At 47.6% G+C, this 13,851-nt stretch overlaps 1 protein-coding gene across 1 annotated transcript in view; it reads right to left on the bottom strand.

Annotated features, from left to right (window-relative positions):
• The window catches only part of IGSF21 (immunoglobin superfamily member 21), a 269,529-nt gene extending 256,065 nt beyond the window's left edge, over positions 1–13,464 (bottom strand). The window contains exon 1 of the mRNA XM_060035127.1: positions 13,343–13,464. Within this exon, the coding sequence (XP_059891110.1) occupies positions 13,343–13,358 (16 nt within the window). The 5' untranslated portion in view covers positions 13,359–13,464. The remainder of the gene's footprint in view (positions 1–13,342) is intronic.
• Between the last annotated feature and the right edge of the window lie 387 nt (positions 13,465–13,851).

Here is a 13,851-nt window from a genome sequence, read left to right as displayed (position 1 = left end):
AGAGTGGGGGCCTGGTGGAGATGATGACACTGGTTAGGAGGCCACCACAAGGGCCAGAGAGAGAGCTGAGGCTGGCAGGGGGCCAGAGCAGAAGCCATAGAAATGGCCAGGGGTTGGGTGATGGGGGACTGATTGAGACTCATGGGCTCTGATTCCAGGGGGGAGGGGCCACGAGGGAGAGGTACCAATTGGAGAAACACTCTCTGTTTCAAAGGCAGGTGACAGCTGGGATAAAGCACTGCAAAGTTTGACCCTGGCAGCAAATCCAATTTTCACACATCTCCTTCTGGGTAGAATTTGCCTTCCCTCCGAGTGGGAGGTCAGAGCGAACCACTGCGATGCAACCACAGACTTCTTTGGGGGGTGGGGGAAGGCTGTCCTGGGGGGATTATTCTGGGCTCTGGGCTGCAAAACCCTGTCAGGCTGCTCGAAGGAGGGCAGAGGGGAGAGAAGGCCCCTCCCTCTCCAGCTCCTGCTCCGAGGGAGCCCCACTGATAGTCTGGACAAAAGCGCCAGGCATTTTTCTAGGGGCTGAGGATGCACGGTAATGAAAAGACAAAGTGTCCTTTCCCCAGCCCTTCCCCACAGCCCTCCCAGGTGTGTAGGTCCCCAGCGATGGATGACCGCCTCCTGGCGTCCACACCTGTGTAATCTCCCCTTAATGTGGGCTGGACCGAGCAATTGGCTTCTGACAGACAGAATAGGCAATCGTGATGGGGAGCCACTTCTGAGATTAGGTCACAAAAAACTGTGGCTTCTGTCTTGGTGGTACTTTCTCTGGGCCCTCCCTTGCTCACTCTGATGACGCCAGCTGCCATGTTGTGCGCTGCCCAGTGGAGAGGCCCACATGGCAAGGAACTGAGGGAGGCCAACAGCAGGCTGACAGCTCATGAGGAGCTGAGGTCTTAATCCAACAACCCATGAGGAGCTGAAGCTGCCAGCCACCACGGGAGAGGGCTTGGGAGTGGTTCCAGGCTCCTCTTCCAGTCGCGTTTGCTGTGACTGCAGCCTTGGCCCATTAGAACCCGGGAGACATCCTGAGCCAGAGGCCCAGCTAAGCCACACCTGGAGTCCTGACCCCCGATTCTTTGGAGACAATAAATGTTGTTCTTTGAAGCTATGCGGCAATGAATGACTAAAGCACTGGTGAACACTTATGAGATACTTAATGCGGGCCTTACATGAATATGTTTTACAGGCTGGGTGCCATCAGCCCATTTTATAGATATGAAAACTGAGGCTCAAAGAGGCTAAGTAACTTACCCAAGGCCACACAGCTAAGAAGTGGCTGGAAAAGGAATCAAACAGAAGCAGTTGGCTCCAGAGTCTGTGCTCTTAAACATCACACAGAGGAGCGAGGCACAGTCCCTCCCTGGAGAGTGCCTAGTGTGATGGAGGAAGCACACACCCCACAGCAAAGGCATCTAGTCGGGAAGATGGCTTTGCAGCTTGTTCTGCACCCACCTTTAAATCAGCCAACGCACTCTCGTGCCCTCCAACCCGAAGGACCTTCCCAAACTGTCTTACCTCGCCCTGTCTTTGGCTGGGTTTCCTCCTTGAACCCTGATAGAACCCCAAATGTACCCCTCGGACCTACTTCTGGATCTGGCTCCCACCGTGTGCCAGGCCTTTGTTATACATGATACACATCATCCTATTTAATCAGGAAACAGCCCCCTTACAGGTGAAGTAGGTGAGGCCCAGAGATGTGAACTTCAGTATCATGTGGCCCGTAGCCAAGATCCACCTGACCTGCTGGGCTGCGCTGCCTTCCTGGTCCTGACGCCACTGGGATTTGAAATTGTTCTGGATGTCACAACCCGCAAACTGCAGATCACTTCCCATCCTTGGTGGGACCTTGTGATCCGTGTGCCCTCCAGAGTGTGCTATCCCTGGGAGATGCATGGGGGGGTCTCTGATCTCCCCAAGATGCAGCATCTAGTAGACACCTACCACATCTTTCTTTGTTGAATGAAAGAAGGAAACTTGCTCACAAGGTAGGCCGAGGGGGCCTTTCGCCCTGTTTGCTCAGCATATCTTCCCACTTCCTAGCAGGGCTCAATTCTTTTGAATAAATTAATCCTTCCATGTGTCAGTCTATGGGACTGTCACAACTGCCCCACTTTTCATTCCCTGAGGGGCGGGCAGGGAACCCATCTCCTTCTTTAGAATTTGAATCTTTTTTTTTTTTTTTGATGTTGGGGGTAGGAGTTTATTAATTAATTTATTTATTTTTGCTGTGTTGGGTCTTCGTTTCTGTGCGAGGGCTTTCTCTAGTTGTGGCAAGTGGGGGCCACTCTTCATCGCGGTGCGCGGGCCTCTCACCATCGCGGCCTTCTCTTGTTGCGTAGCACAGACGCGCGGGCTCAGTAGTTGTGGCTCACGGGCCTAGTTGCTCTGCGGCATGTGGGAAACTCCCAGCCAGGGCTTGAACCCGTGTCCCCTGCATTAGCAGGCAGATTCTCAACTGCTGCGCCACCAGGGAAGCACCTAGAATTTGAATCTTGAGCAGAAGAACAAATTGCCTAGAGGAGGCAGGCGCTGAAGCGAAAGCTTTGCCTCTGCTCCGGCTTCCTGGTCTCCCAGCTGGGCCCTGACCATCCTCCCTGCTTGCTGCCCTAGACGCCCCGGGAACTGCCCAGCCGGCCTCTGCCTTTCTCAGCAGGACTTTGCGTCTGTAAGCCAGGGCTCTCAGAGCCTGCACAGGGTGGGAAGGGGGTTGTGTGGTCCCACCCCACCCCACGGGGCACTGGGCTCAAGTTTGGAAAGCCCTCTATGCCCCAGTCTGAGCTCCAGGGGCCAGTCCAGGGAAAGAAGAATGTGGGAGCAGGACATTTCCCTCATTTCCTGTGAGATTCACCACCCACACCCAATCCCCCTGGAAATCTCAACTTTCTTCCTTTCTCCTGATACCTTCCCTGACCTTCCCCCCATCTCCCACCCCAAAGAAGTCTGTGTACTAATTAGCTAAGTAATAACATGGCAAGACTATGATTCCTCAGTAGCTTGGGAGAGATTCCTTGCTACATGACTGATAGGCATCTACAAGAAAATTAACTCCAGTGCAAGGACTCCCTAATCAAGATTAACGAGGGGGTGAGGAGGGAGGAACAGGGGGCCCAGAAACTTCCAAGCACCTCCAGGGACCAAGGCATCTGTACCATGCAGGGGTGTTGGGGAATGGAAGTGGGGAGACAAGAGGCCACAGGGCTAGTCTCAGAGTTCAAGGCTCCATTATGTCTGCTTTAGGCAGAGCGGCCCACTAAGTGAATCAGGAATTACAGCCCACTGTGTGCCAGGAGAACGGATACTGAAATGAGTAAGTTGAAGCCCTTGCCCTTGAGGAGTATACAATTAGCAGATAACTACAGTGCAGGGTGATAAGTGAGCTGATGCAGGGAGCGGTAAGATTTTACTGAGCACTTACTATGTGTTTGGCAACATCCTAAGTGGTTAACAAGTATTCATGTCTTTAATCCTTATGACACAACTATTAGTGGCCCCAATTTGCAGATGAGGAAACTGAGGTCTGGAGAAGTTAAGCGAATTGGCCAAGGTCACAGAGCTAATGAGACAGAGGGAGGATGTGAACCCAAGTAGTATAACCTGGAACCCAAGCTCTTAAGTACCATCCTATAGCGTGTTGATGGGCACACTGTGGGGGCGGTTGGCACGGGGAGTACGGGGTATGATGGGAAGCCAAAAAGTGGCCCTCAATGCTGCCCAGGCAACATCCAAGGTTTCAGCAAGAAGGAGCCTTTGAGCTGGGTCTTGACCGATGAACGGAATCTCACTCAGTAGAGAGTTATCGATTTAGTCCTTGACTCATTCATTCATTCATCCCACAAATAAGAGCCAGACCCCACAGGGAACACTGCAAACACAGTGGTGAAAGAAAACAGACATGGAATATCCACGTAGATGGAGAGGCTGGCATTGAACAAATAATCACACGAGCAGTTAGTCTACCCCAGAGCCACGACTAGGGTCGTCCTGCACTTCTGAGAGTGAGGGCCCCTTTAAAACGGTGCCCCCAGATCCCTCACCCTGGTCCCAGCCCTGGTCTACCCATGCCCTGCCACTGGGGGCTGTAGGGTGGTGAAACCCCATTCATGAGGGCAAACTAGCGCCAGAGTTCAACCCGTAGCTAAATATTTACATGTGTCAGGTTGCTCTCAGGCACGTCCTGCATCTTGCTTTCTGCCCTCTGAGTTCCCAGCTCCTTCACACTGCTGGTCCAAGGCAATACAACAGGCAAGACCACTGAACCTTATCCCGCTTTTCCCTTCCACATGCCAGGAAGCATCGAACTTAACCCTACCTTGCCGAAACAAGAAAGTGACACTCCTATGGCATGGAGAGGATTCCCCCGTTCACCTTCTTAAAGAGGCTTTAGGGTTTTTTTTTTTTTGTCTTTTCTCTTCCTGAAGGTGTTACTTGGAGTTGGAGGACTTGGGGCCAAGAGGTCTCATGAAGCATGAGAAAGAGTCAAATCGGTTGTGTATCAAGCACTGCCTTTTCTCCCAAGTTCTCTGCACTGTTAAGATGCAGCACCCATGGGGTAATTGGCTGACACAACTCCCTTTAATTGTAACGGGGCTACGTCTGTTTTCAGTTTCCCCTGCATTGTTCTCCCAGTGCACCTACCCCACGGGGTTTGCTTGACTGACCTACATCACATTCTTCCAAGTCTCCAATTCCCACTTCTTGACCTCTTTCTAGTGGAGAATCTTATAAGAGTCCTAGAAGGAGAACTGTGGTCTCAGGTGACCCAGTGAGGCTAAGAGAACAGTGGAGAGGAGAGGTATGGTGAGCTGCTTCTAGAATGGTTCCCAGTGGTCCCCATCTCCTGTCTCCACACCCTGGTGTAATCCCCTCCCCTTGACTGTGGGCTAGACCTAGTGCTTGCTTCTAATGAGTAGGAAAGGGCAAAAGTGATGAGATGTCACCTCTGAGGTTATAAAAGACTGTGACCTCTGTCTTGCAGGTGCTTTCTCTGGTCCCTCCCTGCTCGTTCTGATGAAGCCAGCTGCTATGGTGTGAGCTGCCCTGTGGAGAGGCCCACGTGGCAAGGAACTGAGGGAGGCTCCCAGACAATAGCTCATCAGAAACTGAGGCCCTCAGTCCAAAAATCCGTGAGGAGCTGAATCCCGCCAATGACCTCTGGCTTGAGCTTAGACACAAATCCATCCCCAGCTGAGCCTTCAGATGATACTGCAGCACCACCTGCCATCCTCAGCCAGAGAACCCATCTAAGCTGCACCTGGATTCCTGACCCACAGAAAGTGATATAATAAAAGTGTGCTGTTCTAAGTCTCTACATTTTGAGATAACTTATGTTGCAGTGGATAACTAATACAGGGAGTGAACGGGGAAAATTATCCAAACATGTAATAGAAGATATTCCTCAGGCGTGCAGACCTTAAAGAACCTTAGCCATGAATGGCATAAATAAGCACATTTATAGGTAAGGGAAATCTAAAGCATAGCTGATCTGTGGTTGAGCTGGGTCCGGACAGACAAATGGACCTTGGGCCTTCTGTCTCTCTGTCTAGAACTCTTTCTGCTGGCATACAAATTGTTGAAGGTTGCCATTCAGTTTCTTTGAGATTTAAAATATGGACTTAGAAAGTACTTACATCTCTTGCTGAGGATGTGTTTAATGTGTTGAAATATGTTCTGTTTTTATCAAGCCCGTATTATATGGGACAGCCCTGGGGTGCAGGCCAGGGGGCGGTGGATCTGAGATATTTCTCTACCACAGGGATTTTCAAAGTACTATTGTAGCTCACTGGGAGGCCTCAAGGGTCAGTTGATGGGCCAGAAAGAAATTCATAATGCAGATCTTTCCTTTCCTTCTTTGAGGCAAATGGCTCAGGTTTCCACAAGCTTTTGTTCTGACATCAGACTAAGACCTATTTGTTAATAACCTGCTCAGTGCGTTATTAACAGTGACCATCAACTTGGGCTTGAGATTCATCTTTCTTTCAAGGGATCTGGCTGCCTCACACACTTGACAGCATCGCACAGCTCCTACTCCGCACATGCTCACACAAGCAGTGTCAATTCCCCCATTTCAGTGGCAGGGGTGGGGAGGATACCCTGTCATCAGAGAGAGCAGGGCGCTCTTGAGTAAGCTGTGATTTTCAATTGTTTCTCTTCTTGCTTTGTAATTAGTGGTGCCTTCTAGTTTAACTGCACCATTTATCAATTTAGTTTGGGAGGGGTGGTTTGGTTAATTTTACAACGTTCAGTTAACCCTACTAGATTTTCAAATATTGCACATGCTACAGTTAAAAAGAAATCATCCATGCATCCCTGGCCAAAGCAAATGTGGAGAATTGCATGATGGTGATATTTTGCACCCATAGGAGCCTTTTGTCCCACTGAAGTAATCCTTGTACAGAAGAGTCTGAGAGCATCTGTTACAGCTTAGTCATCCTGCTTAGGTTCCAACCTGTGCCTCCGGATGTAATTGGATGTATCTTTTCCATGCAAAGACCCAGCAGGATTTGAGTTCTGCCCATCCCTCTAGCTTTATCCCCCACCTATTCCCAGAACCCCCTTATTATGGGCTGAATGTTGCCCCCCCAACCAAATGCATATCTTGAAATCCTAATAACCCAGTACCTCAGAATGTGACTACATTTGAAGACAGGGTCTTTAAAGAGGCAATAAAGTTAAAATGGGATCATTAGGGTGGACTCTAATCCAAAACAACTGGTGTCCTTATAGAAATAGGAAATTTGAACACAGACACATGCCAGGGGAAGGCCATGTGAAGATACGAGGAGAAGGTGGCCATCCACAAACCAAGGAGAGAGGCCTCAGAAGAAACCAACCTTGCCGACATCCTGATCTCAGACTTCTAGCCTCCAAAATTGTGAGAAAATACATTTCTGTCATTTAAGCCACTCAATCTGCAATACTTCGCTATGGCAGTCCAAACGAACTAGCACACGCCTATGTGTTGTCCCTGCATACAGTGTATGTACGGAGAGTATAGTAGGGCCACACTCTAATAGGACCCTTCAGATTGAATCCCAGCTCTGTTGATTATTCACTTGACCTTGAGCAAGTTACTTAGTCTCTCTGTATTTCCCATCTGTGAAACGAGGTCAATAATAGAGCCTGCCTCATAGGGCTAATGTGGAAGTTAAATTAATAAGTAATATGGAAGCATTAGCTTTATCATTCATTTGACGAATGTCTGTTGACCACCTGCTATTGCCAGGCATTGTGCTAAGTGCTGGAGGATCACGGTGAACAAAATAGATACGTAGACCAGGTGACCACGCTTTTGATTTTTTTTTCTTTTTCTCTTTTCCTTCCCTCTATTAAGAATATCTTACTTATCTTCATCTCTTGGGTCACAAATCAAGCCTTGGTAAATTTAAGAAAATTGAAATTATATCAAGTATCTTTTCTGACCACAACGCTATGAGACTAGATATCAATTACAGGAAAAGATCTGAAAAAAATACAAACACATGGAGGCTAAACAATACACTACTTAATAAAAAAGTGATCACTGAAGAAAGAGGAAGTCAAAAAATACCTAGAAACAAATGACAATGGAGACACGACGACCCAAAATCTATGGGATGCAGCAAAAGCAGTTCTAAGAGGGAAGTTTATAGCAATACAATCCTACCTTAAGAAACAGGAAACAGGAAACATCTTGAATAAACAACCTAACCTTGCACCTAAAGCAATTAGAGAAAGAAGAACAAAAAACCCCCAAAGTTAGCAGAAGGAAAGAAATCATAAAGATCAGATCAGAAATAAATGAAAAAGAAATGAAAGAAACAATAGCAAAGATCAATAAAACTAAAAGCTGGTTCTTTGAGAAGATAAACAAAATTGATAAACCATTAGCCAGACTCATCAAGATAAAAAGGGAGAAGACTAATCAATAGGATTAGAAATGAAAAAGGAGAAGTAACAACTGACACTGCAGAAATACAAAGGATCATGAGAGATTACTACAAGCAACTCTATGCCAATAAAATGGACAACTTGGAAGAAATGGACAAATTCTCAGAAATGCACAGCCTTCTGAGACTGAATCAGGAAGAAGTAGAAAATATGAACAGACCAATCACAAGCACTGAAATTGAAACTATGATTAAAAATCTTCCAACAAACAAAAGCCCAGGACCAGATGGCTTCACAGGCGAATTCTATCAAACATTTAGAGAAGAGCTAACACCTATCCTTCTCAAACTCTTCCAAAATATAGCAGAGGGAGGAACACTCCCAAACTCATTCTACGAGGCCACCATCACCCTGATACCAAAACCAGACAAGGATGTCACAAAGAAAGGAAACTACAGGCCAATATCACTGATGAACATAAATGCAAAAATCCTCAGCAAAATACTAGCAAACAGAATCCAACAACACATTAAAAGGATCATACACCATGATCAAGTGGGGTTTATTCCAGGAATGCAAGGATTCTTCAATATACGCAAATCAATCAATGTGATACACCATATTAACAAATTGAAGGAGAAAAACCATATGGTCATCTCAATAGATGCAGAGAAAGCATTTGACAAAATTCAACACCCATTTGTGATAAAAAAAAAAAAAACCTCCAGAAAGTAGGCATAGAGGGAACTTTCCTCAACATAATAAAGGCCATATATGACAAACCCACAGCCAACATCATCCTCAATGGTGAAAAACTGAAAGCATTTCCGCTAAGATCAGGAACAAGACAAGGTTGCCCACTCTCACCACTCTTATTCAACATAGATTTGGAATTTTTAGCCACAGCAATCAGAGAAGAAAAGGAAATAAAAGGAATCCAAATCATAAAAGAAGATGTAGAGCTGTCACTGTTTGCAGATGACATGATACTATACATAGAGAATCCTAAAGATGCTACCAGAAAACTACTAGAGCTAATCAATGAATTTGGTAAAGTAGCAGGATACAAAATTAATGCACAGAAATCTCTGGCATTCCTATACACTAATGATGAAAAATCTGAAAGTGAAATCAAGAAATCACTCAATTTACCACTGCAACAAAAAGAATAAAATATCTAGGAATAAACCTACCTAAGGAGACAAAAGACCTGTATGCAGAAAATTATAAGACACTGATGAAAGAAATTAAGGAGGATACAAATAGATGGAGAGATATACCATGTTCTTGGATTGGAAGAATCAATATTGTGAAAATCACTCTACTACCCAAAGCAATCTACAAATTCAATGCAATCCCTATCAAACTACCACTGGCATTTTTCACAGAACTAGAACAAAAAATTTTACAATTTGTATGGAAACGCAAAAGACCCCGAATAGCCAAAGCAATCTTGAGAATGAAAAATGGAGCTGGAGGAATCAGGCTCCCTGACTTCAGACTATACTACAAAGCTACAGTAATGAAGGCAGTATGGTACTGGCACAAAAACAGAAATATAGATCAATGGAACAGGATAGAAAGCCCAGAGATAAACCCACGCACATATGGTCACCTTATCTTTGATAAAGCAGGCAGGAATATCCAGTGGAGAAAAGACAGCCTCTTCAATAAGTGGTGCTGGGAAAACTGGACAGATACATGTAAAAGTATGAGATTAGATCACTCCCTAACACCATACACAAAAATAAGCTCAGGGCTTCACTGGTGGCACAGTGGTTGAGAGTCCACCTGCCAATGCAGGGGACACGGGTTCATGCCCCGGTCCGGGAATATCCCACATGCCACGGAGCAGCTGGGCCCATAAGCCATGGCCACTGAGTCTGCACGTCCAGAGCCTGTGCTCCACAACGGGAGAGGCCACAGCAGTGAGAGGCCTGCATATGGCAAAAAAAAAAAAAAAAAAAAAAACTCAAAATGGATTAAAGACCTAAATGTAAGGCCAGAAACTATCACATTCTTAGAGGAAAACATAGGCAGAACACTCTATGACATAAATCACAGCAAGATTCTTTTTGACCCACCTCCTAGAGAAACGGAAATAAAAACAAAAATAAACAAATGGGACCTAATGAAACTGCAAAGCTTTTGCACAGCAAAGGAAACCATAAACAAGACCAAAAGACAACCCTCAGAATGGGAGAAAATATTTGCAAATGAAGCAACTGACAAAGGATTAATTTCCAAAATTTACAAGCAGCTCATGCATCTCAATAACCAAAAAACAAACAACCCAATCCAAAAATGGGCAGAAGACCTAAATAGACATTTCTCCAAAGAAGATATACAGACTGCCAACAAACACATGAAAGAATGCTCAACACCATTAATCATTAGAGAAATGCAAATCAAAACTACAATGAGGGGCTTCCCTGGTGGCGCAGTTGTTGAGAGTCCGCCTGCCGATGCAGGGGACATGGGTTCGTGTCCCGGTCCAGGAGGATCCCACATGCCACAGAGCGACTGGGCCCATGAGCCATGGCCGCTGAGCCTGTGCTTCCGGAGCCTGTGTTCCACAACAGGAGAGGCCACAACAGTGAGAGGCTCCCATACAGCAAAAAATAAAAATAAAAAAAACCTCACACCAGTCAGAATGGCCATTATCAAAAAATCTAGAAACAATAAATGCTGGAGAGGGTGTGGAGAAAAGGGAACACTTGCACTGCTGGTGGGAATGTGAATTGGTACAGCCACTATGGAGAACAGCATGGAGGTTCCTTAAAAAACTACAAATAGAACTACCATATGACCCAGCAATCCCACTACTGGGCATATACCCTGAGAAAACCATACTTCAAAAAGAGTCATGTACCAAAATGTTCATTGCAGCTCTATTTACAATAGCCAGGAGATGGAAACAACCTAAGTGTCCATTATCGGATGAATGGATAAAGAAGATGTGGCACATATATACAATGGAATACTACTCAGCCATAAAAAGAAACGAAATTGAGCTATTTGTAATGAGGTGGATGGACCTAGAGTCTGTCATACAGAGTGAAGTAAGTCAGAAAGAGAAAGACAAATACCGTATGCTAACACATATATATGGAATCTAAGAGAAAAGTATGTCACGAAGAACCTAGGGGTAAGACAGGAATAAAGACACAGACCTACTAGAGAATGGACTTGAGGATATGGGGAGGGGGAAGGGTAAGCTGTGACAGGGTGGGAGAGTGGCATGGACATATATACACTACCAAACGTAAAATAGATAGCTAGTGGGAAGCAGCCGCATAGCACAGGGAGATCAGCTGGGTGCTTTGTGACCACCTAGAGGGGTGGGATAGGGAGGGTGGGAGGGAGATGCAAGAGGGAGGAGATATGGGGATATATGTATATGTATGGCTGATTCACTTTGCTATAAAGCGGAAACGAACACACTATTGTAAAGCAATTATACTCCAGTAAGGATGTTAAAAAAAAAGTAGTCGCATCGTGTGGCCCCTTTGCAGTCGACAAACCTGTCTCTGACCATTTTTTTTCCCTAATAATTTCTACTTTTATTATTCAAAGAGCTCTTATAAGTACATGTGTCTCTTTTTTTTTAACATCTTTATTGGAGTATAATTGCTTTACAACGGTGTGTTTGTTTCTGCTGTATAACAAGGTGAATCAGCTATACCTATACATATGTCCCCATATCTCCTCCCTCTTGCGTCTCCCTCCCTCCCACCCTCCCTATCCCATCCCTCTAGGTGGTCACAAAGCACCCAGCTGATCTCCCTGTGCTATGCGGCTGCTTCCCACTAGCTATATCTATTTTACATTTGGTAGTGTATATATGTCCATGCCACTCTCTCACTTCGTCCCAGCTTACCCTTCCCCCTCCCCATATCCTCAAGTCCATTCTCTAGTAGTTCTGTGTCTTTATTCGCATCTTACCCCTAGGTTCCTTTCCTTTGTCTGAGACCTGCCGGGCTGGCCAAGCTGGGGTAGGGATGCAGAGCAGAGCAGTGGGCAACAGGGGGGTCCAGGGGCTGCACCTAAGAGATTCCCTTTGTCATTGCTGGTTTCAGTCCACGGAGCGGGGCTGCCGCTGGATCCGGGAGATGAAGAGCTGGGGAAATAGGTCAGTGTGTAAGCCGCAGGGGCTGACGCCGGAGTTGGTAACCACAGTGCAATGCCGCCATACCTCATCTTTGTACGCCAGTCCCCGGGATCTCCCACTGTCCCGTAGCACCACAGTCCCATCCAAATCCCTTCCCTGATTTTCCTCAGCTCCACACACAGCCCCCAGTAGCCTCTAGCTGTCCCCTTTAAAGTTCAAGGCCCAAGTTCAGCCTGGTGGCCTCTGACCTTTTGGAGGCCCCAGCAGGTGCGAGGCCAACTCTGAACAGGGTCCAGGAAAGCAGCCCACCTGCCTGCCAGGAGGAGGCCAGGGTGGGGTGGAGAGAGGGATCTGGGGTCTTTGTCTGGGCCTGGGCTGCCCAGTGCCCCGCTGGCTGCAGCTGCTAGAATGTCGATCCCTCCCCAGCTGCCTGCCGCCCCTTCCCCGCCCTGAGAAGGCAGAGGCTTCATCGTTTTTTCCTTTCCCAGGTCTGTCAATGTCTCCTTTGGGGAGCTCGTTCGATGACAGCTCCAGAAAGCTGCGTGGAGCAGAGAGGCCATAATTCAAACAGACGCAAGGAGGGACCCCCGCAGACCCCCAATTTCCAGAGGCATACAGATCAGAAGGCAGAAAACACTGCTTCTGTTCTTCTGCAAACGTAGGTGGTTTTATTCATCATCCTCCCGCCCCCCCTCACCCCTGCCCTTCTCTTCTTTATCCCCGCTCAGCACAACGCTGCAAAGAGCTCCTCTCATCTATTCTGCACAGAGGCCTGGGGATGAGTGGGCTGACAGGTGTCTCGTTACCAGTTGCCAAGCATTGTAAGGAAGCTGCTGACCTATTGTTCCTGGGCTCTGCCTACAAAGGAGCAGGAGGAAAGCAGCCAGCTCGGAAGGTGTGTGGCCACACTGTGGGTTCCCTAGAGTGCGCCCCTCCCGCTGGAGCCCGCAGGCCTGGGAGGGGCACCTGCTCTGCGGCCACACTGTGGGTTCCCTAGTGTGCGCCCCTCCCGCTGGAGCCCGCAGGCCTGGGAGGGGCACCTGCTCTGCGGCTTCACCTGGGGCAAAACTTCCCAGGCTTCAGTCGAGAAAATGAGGCCACTGATCCTTCCCTTCCTCCCAGGTTGACTCGGGTACCCAGTGCCATAGTGGGTGTAAATCACCCTGCACGGGAACTCACTACCCCCCATGTCATCCCTCTGGCTCAAAGTCACCCCACCCCATTCCAGGCACACAGCACCTCTTTCCTCTCTTCCCTCTCCTTTCCTTTCTGCTCTGAACCCTTAGCCCTTGATTCCCACTTCTTCTGCCTTCCACCTCTGCTAATCCCCAGCCCTGACTGCAAGTCACTTACCTTCTCCAGCGATCATCTTCCTTGATTGTAGAGCTGGTCATGGGATCTCCCCCAACCCCACTCAACAACCACGTTGTGGAATGAACTAATCCCTGCACTGGACTGAAAAAAAGGAGGGCCTGGGACATGGTGGGCGCTCCATACATGTTTGCCATTGCTTTCACTTTACGTGTGTGTGTGGGTGTGTATCTCAGAAGGAGTTGAATCCAGAAATAGACCCTTCAGAGTGAAAGAGGCGTCTCTGAAAAAGGAAGACAGGACAGCTACCCCGTACCCCTCCTGACCCCGTCATGACTCTTCACGGCGGCCACCCGCCTTGCTCTCCATCTCCCTCTCTTCCTTCTCTCTCTCTCTCTCTTTAGTTACTTGCTAATGCACGGGATTCCTGTTTCTGGAAACCCCCCTGGCAAGCAGATTTAGGGGCTGGTTACTTCCCCTCTCCTGCCGGCCTTGCCCTCCTTTCTGACCACCCCTCTTGGGTCTAAGCCACTTGTCTGCCACTGCTTGGC

Source organism: Delphinus delphis, chromosome 1 (assembly GCF_949987515.2).
Source record: "Delphinus delphis chromosome 1, mDelDel1.2, whole genome shotgun sequence".
In the NCBI taxonomy this organism is placed as follows: domain Eukaryota; kingdom Metazoa; phylum Chordata; class Mammalia; order Artiodactyla; family Delphinidae; genus Delphinus; species Delphinus delphis.
Note: the sequence above shows the minus strand (reverse complement) of the source record. Positions and strands in the feature narration are given on the sequence as shown.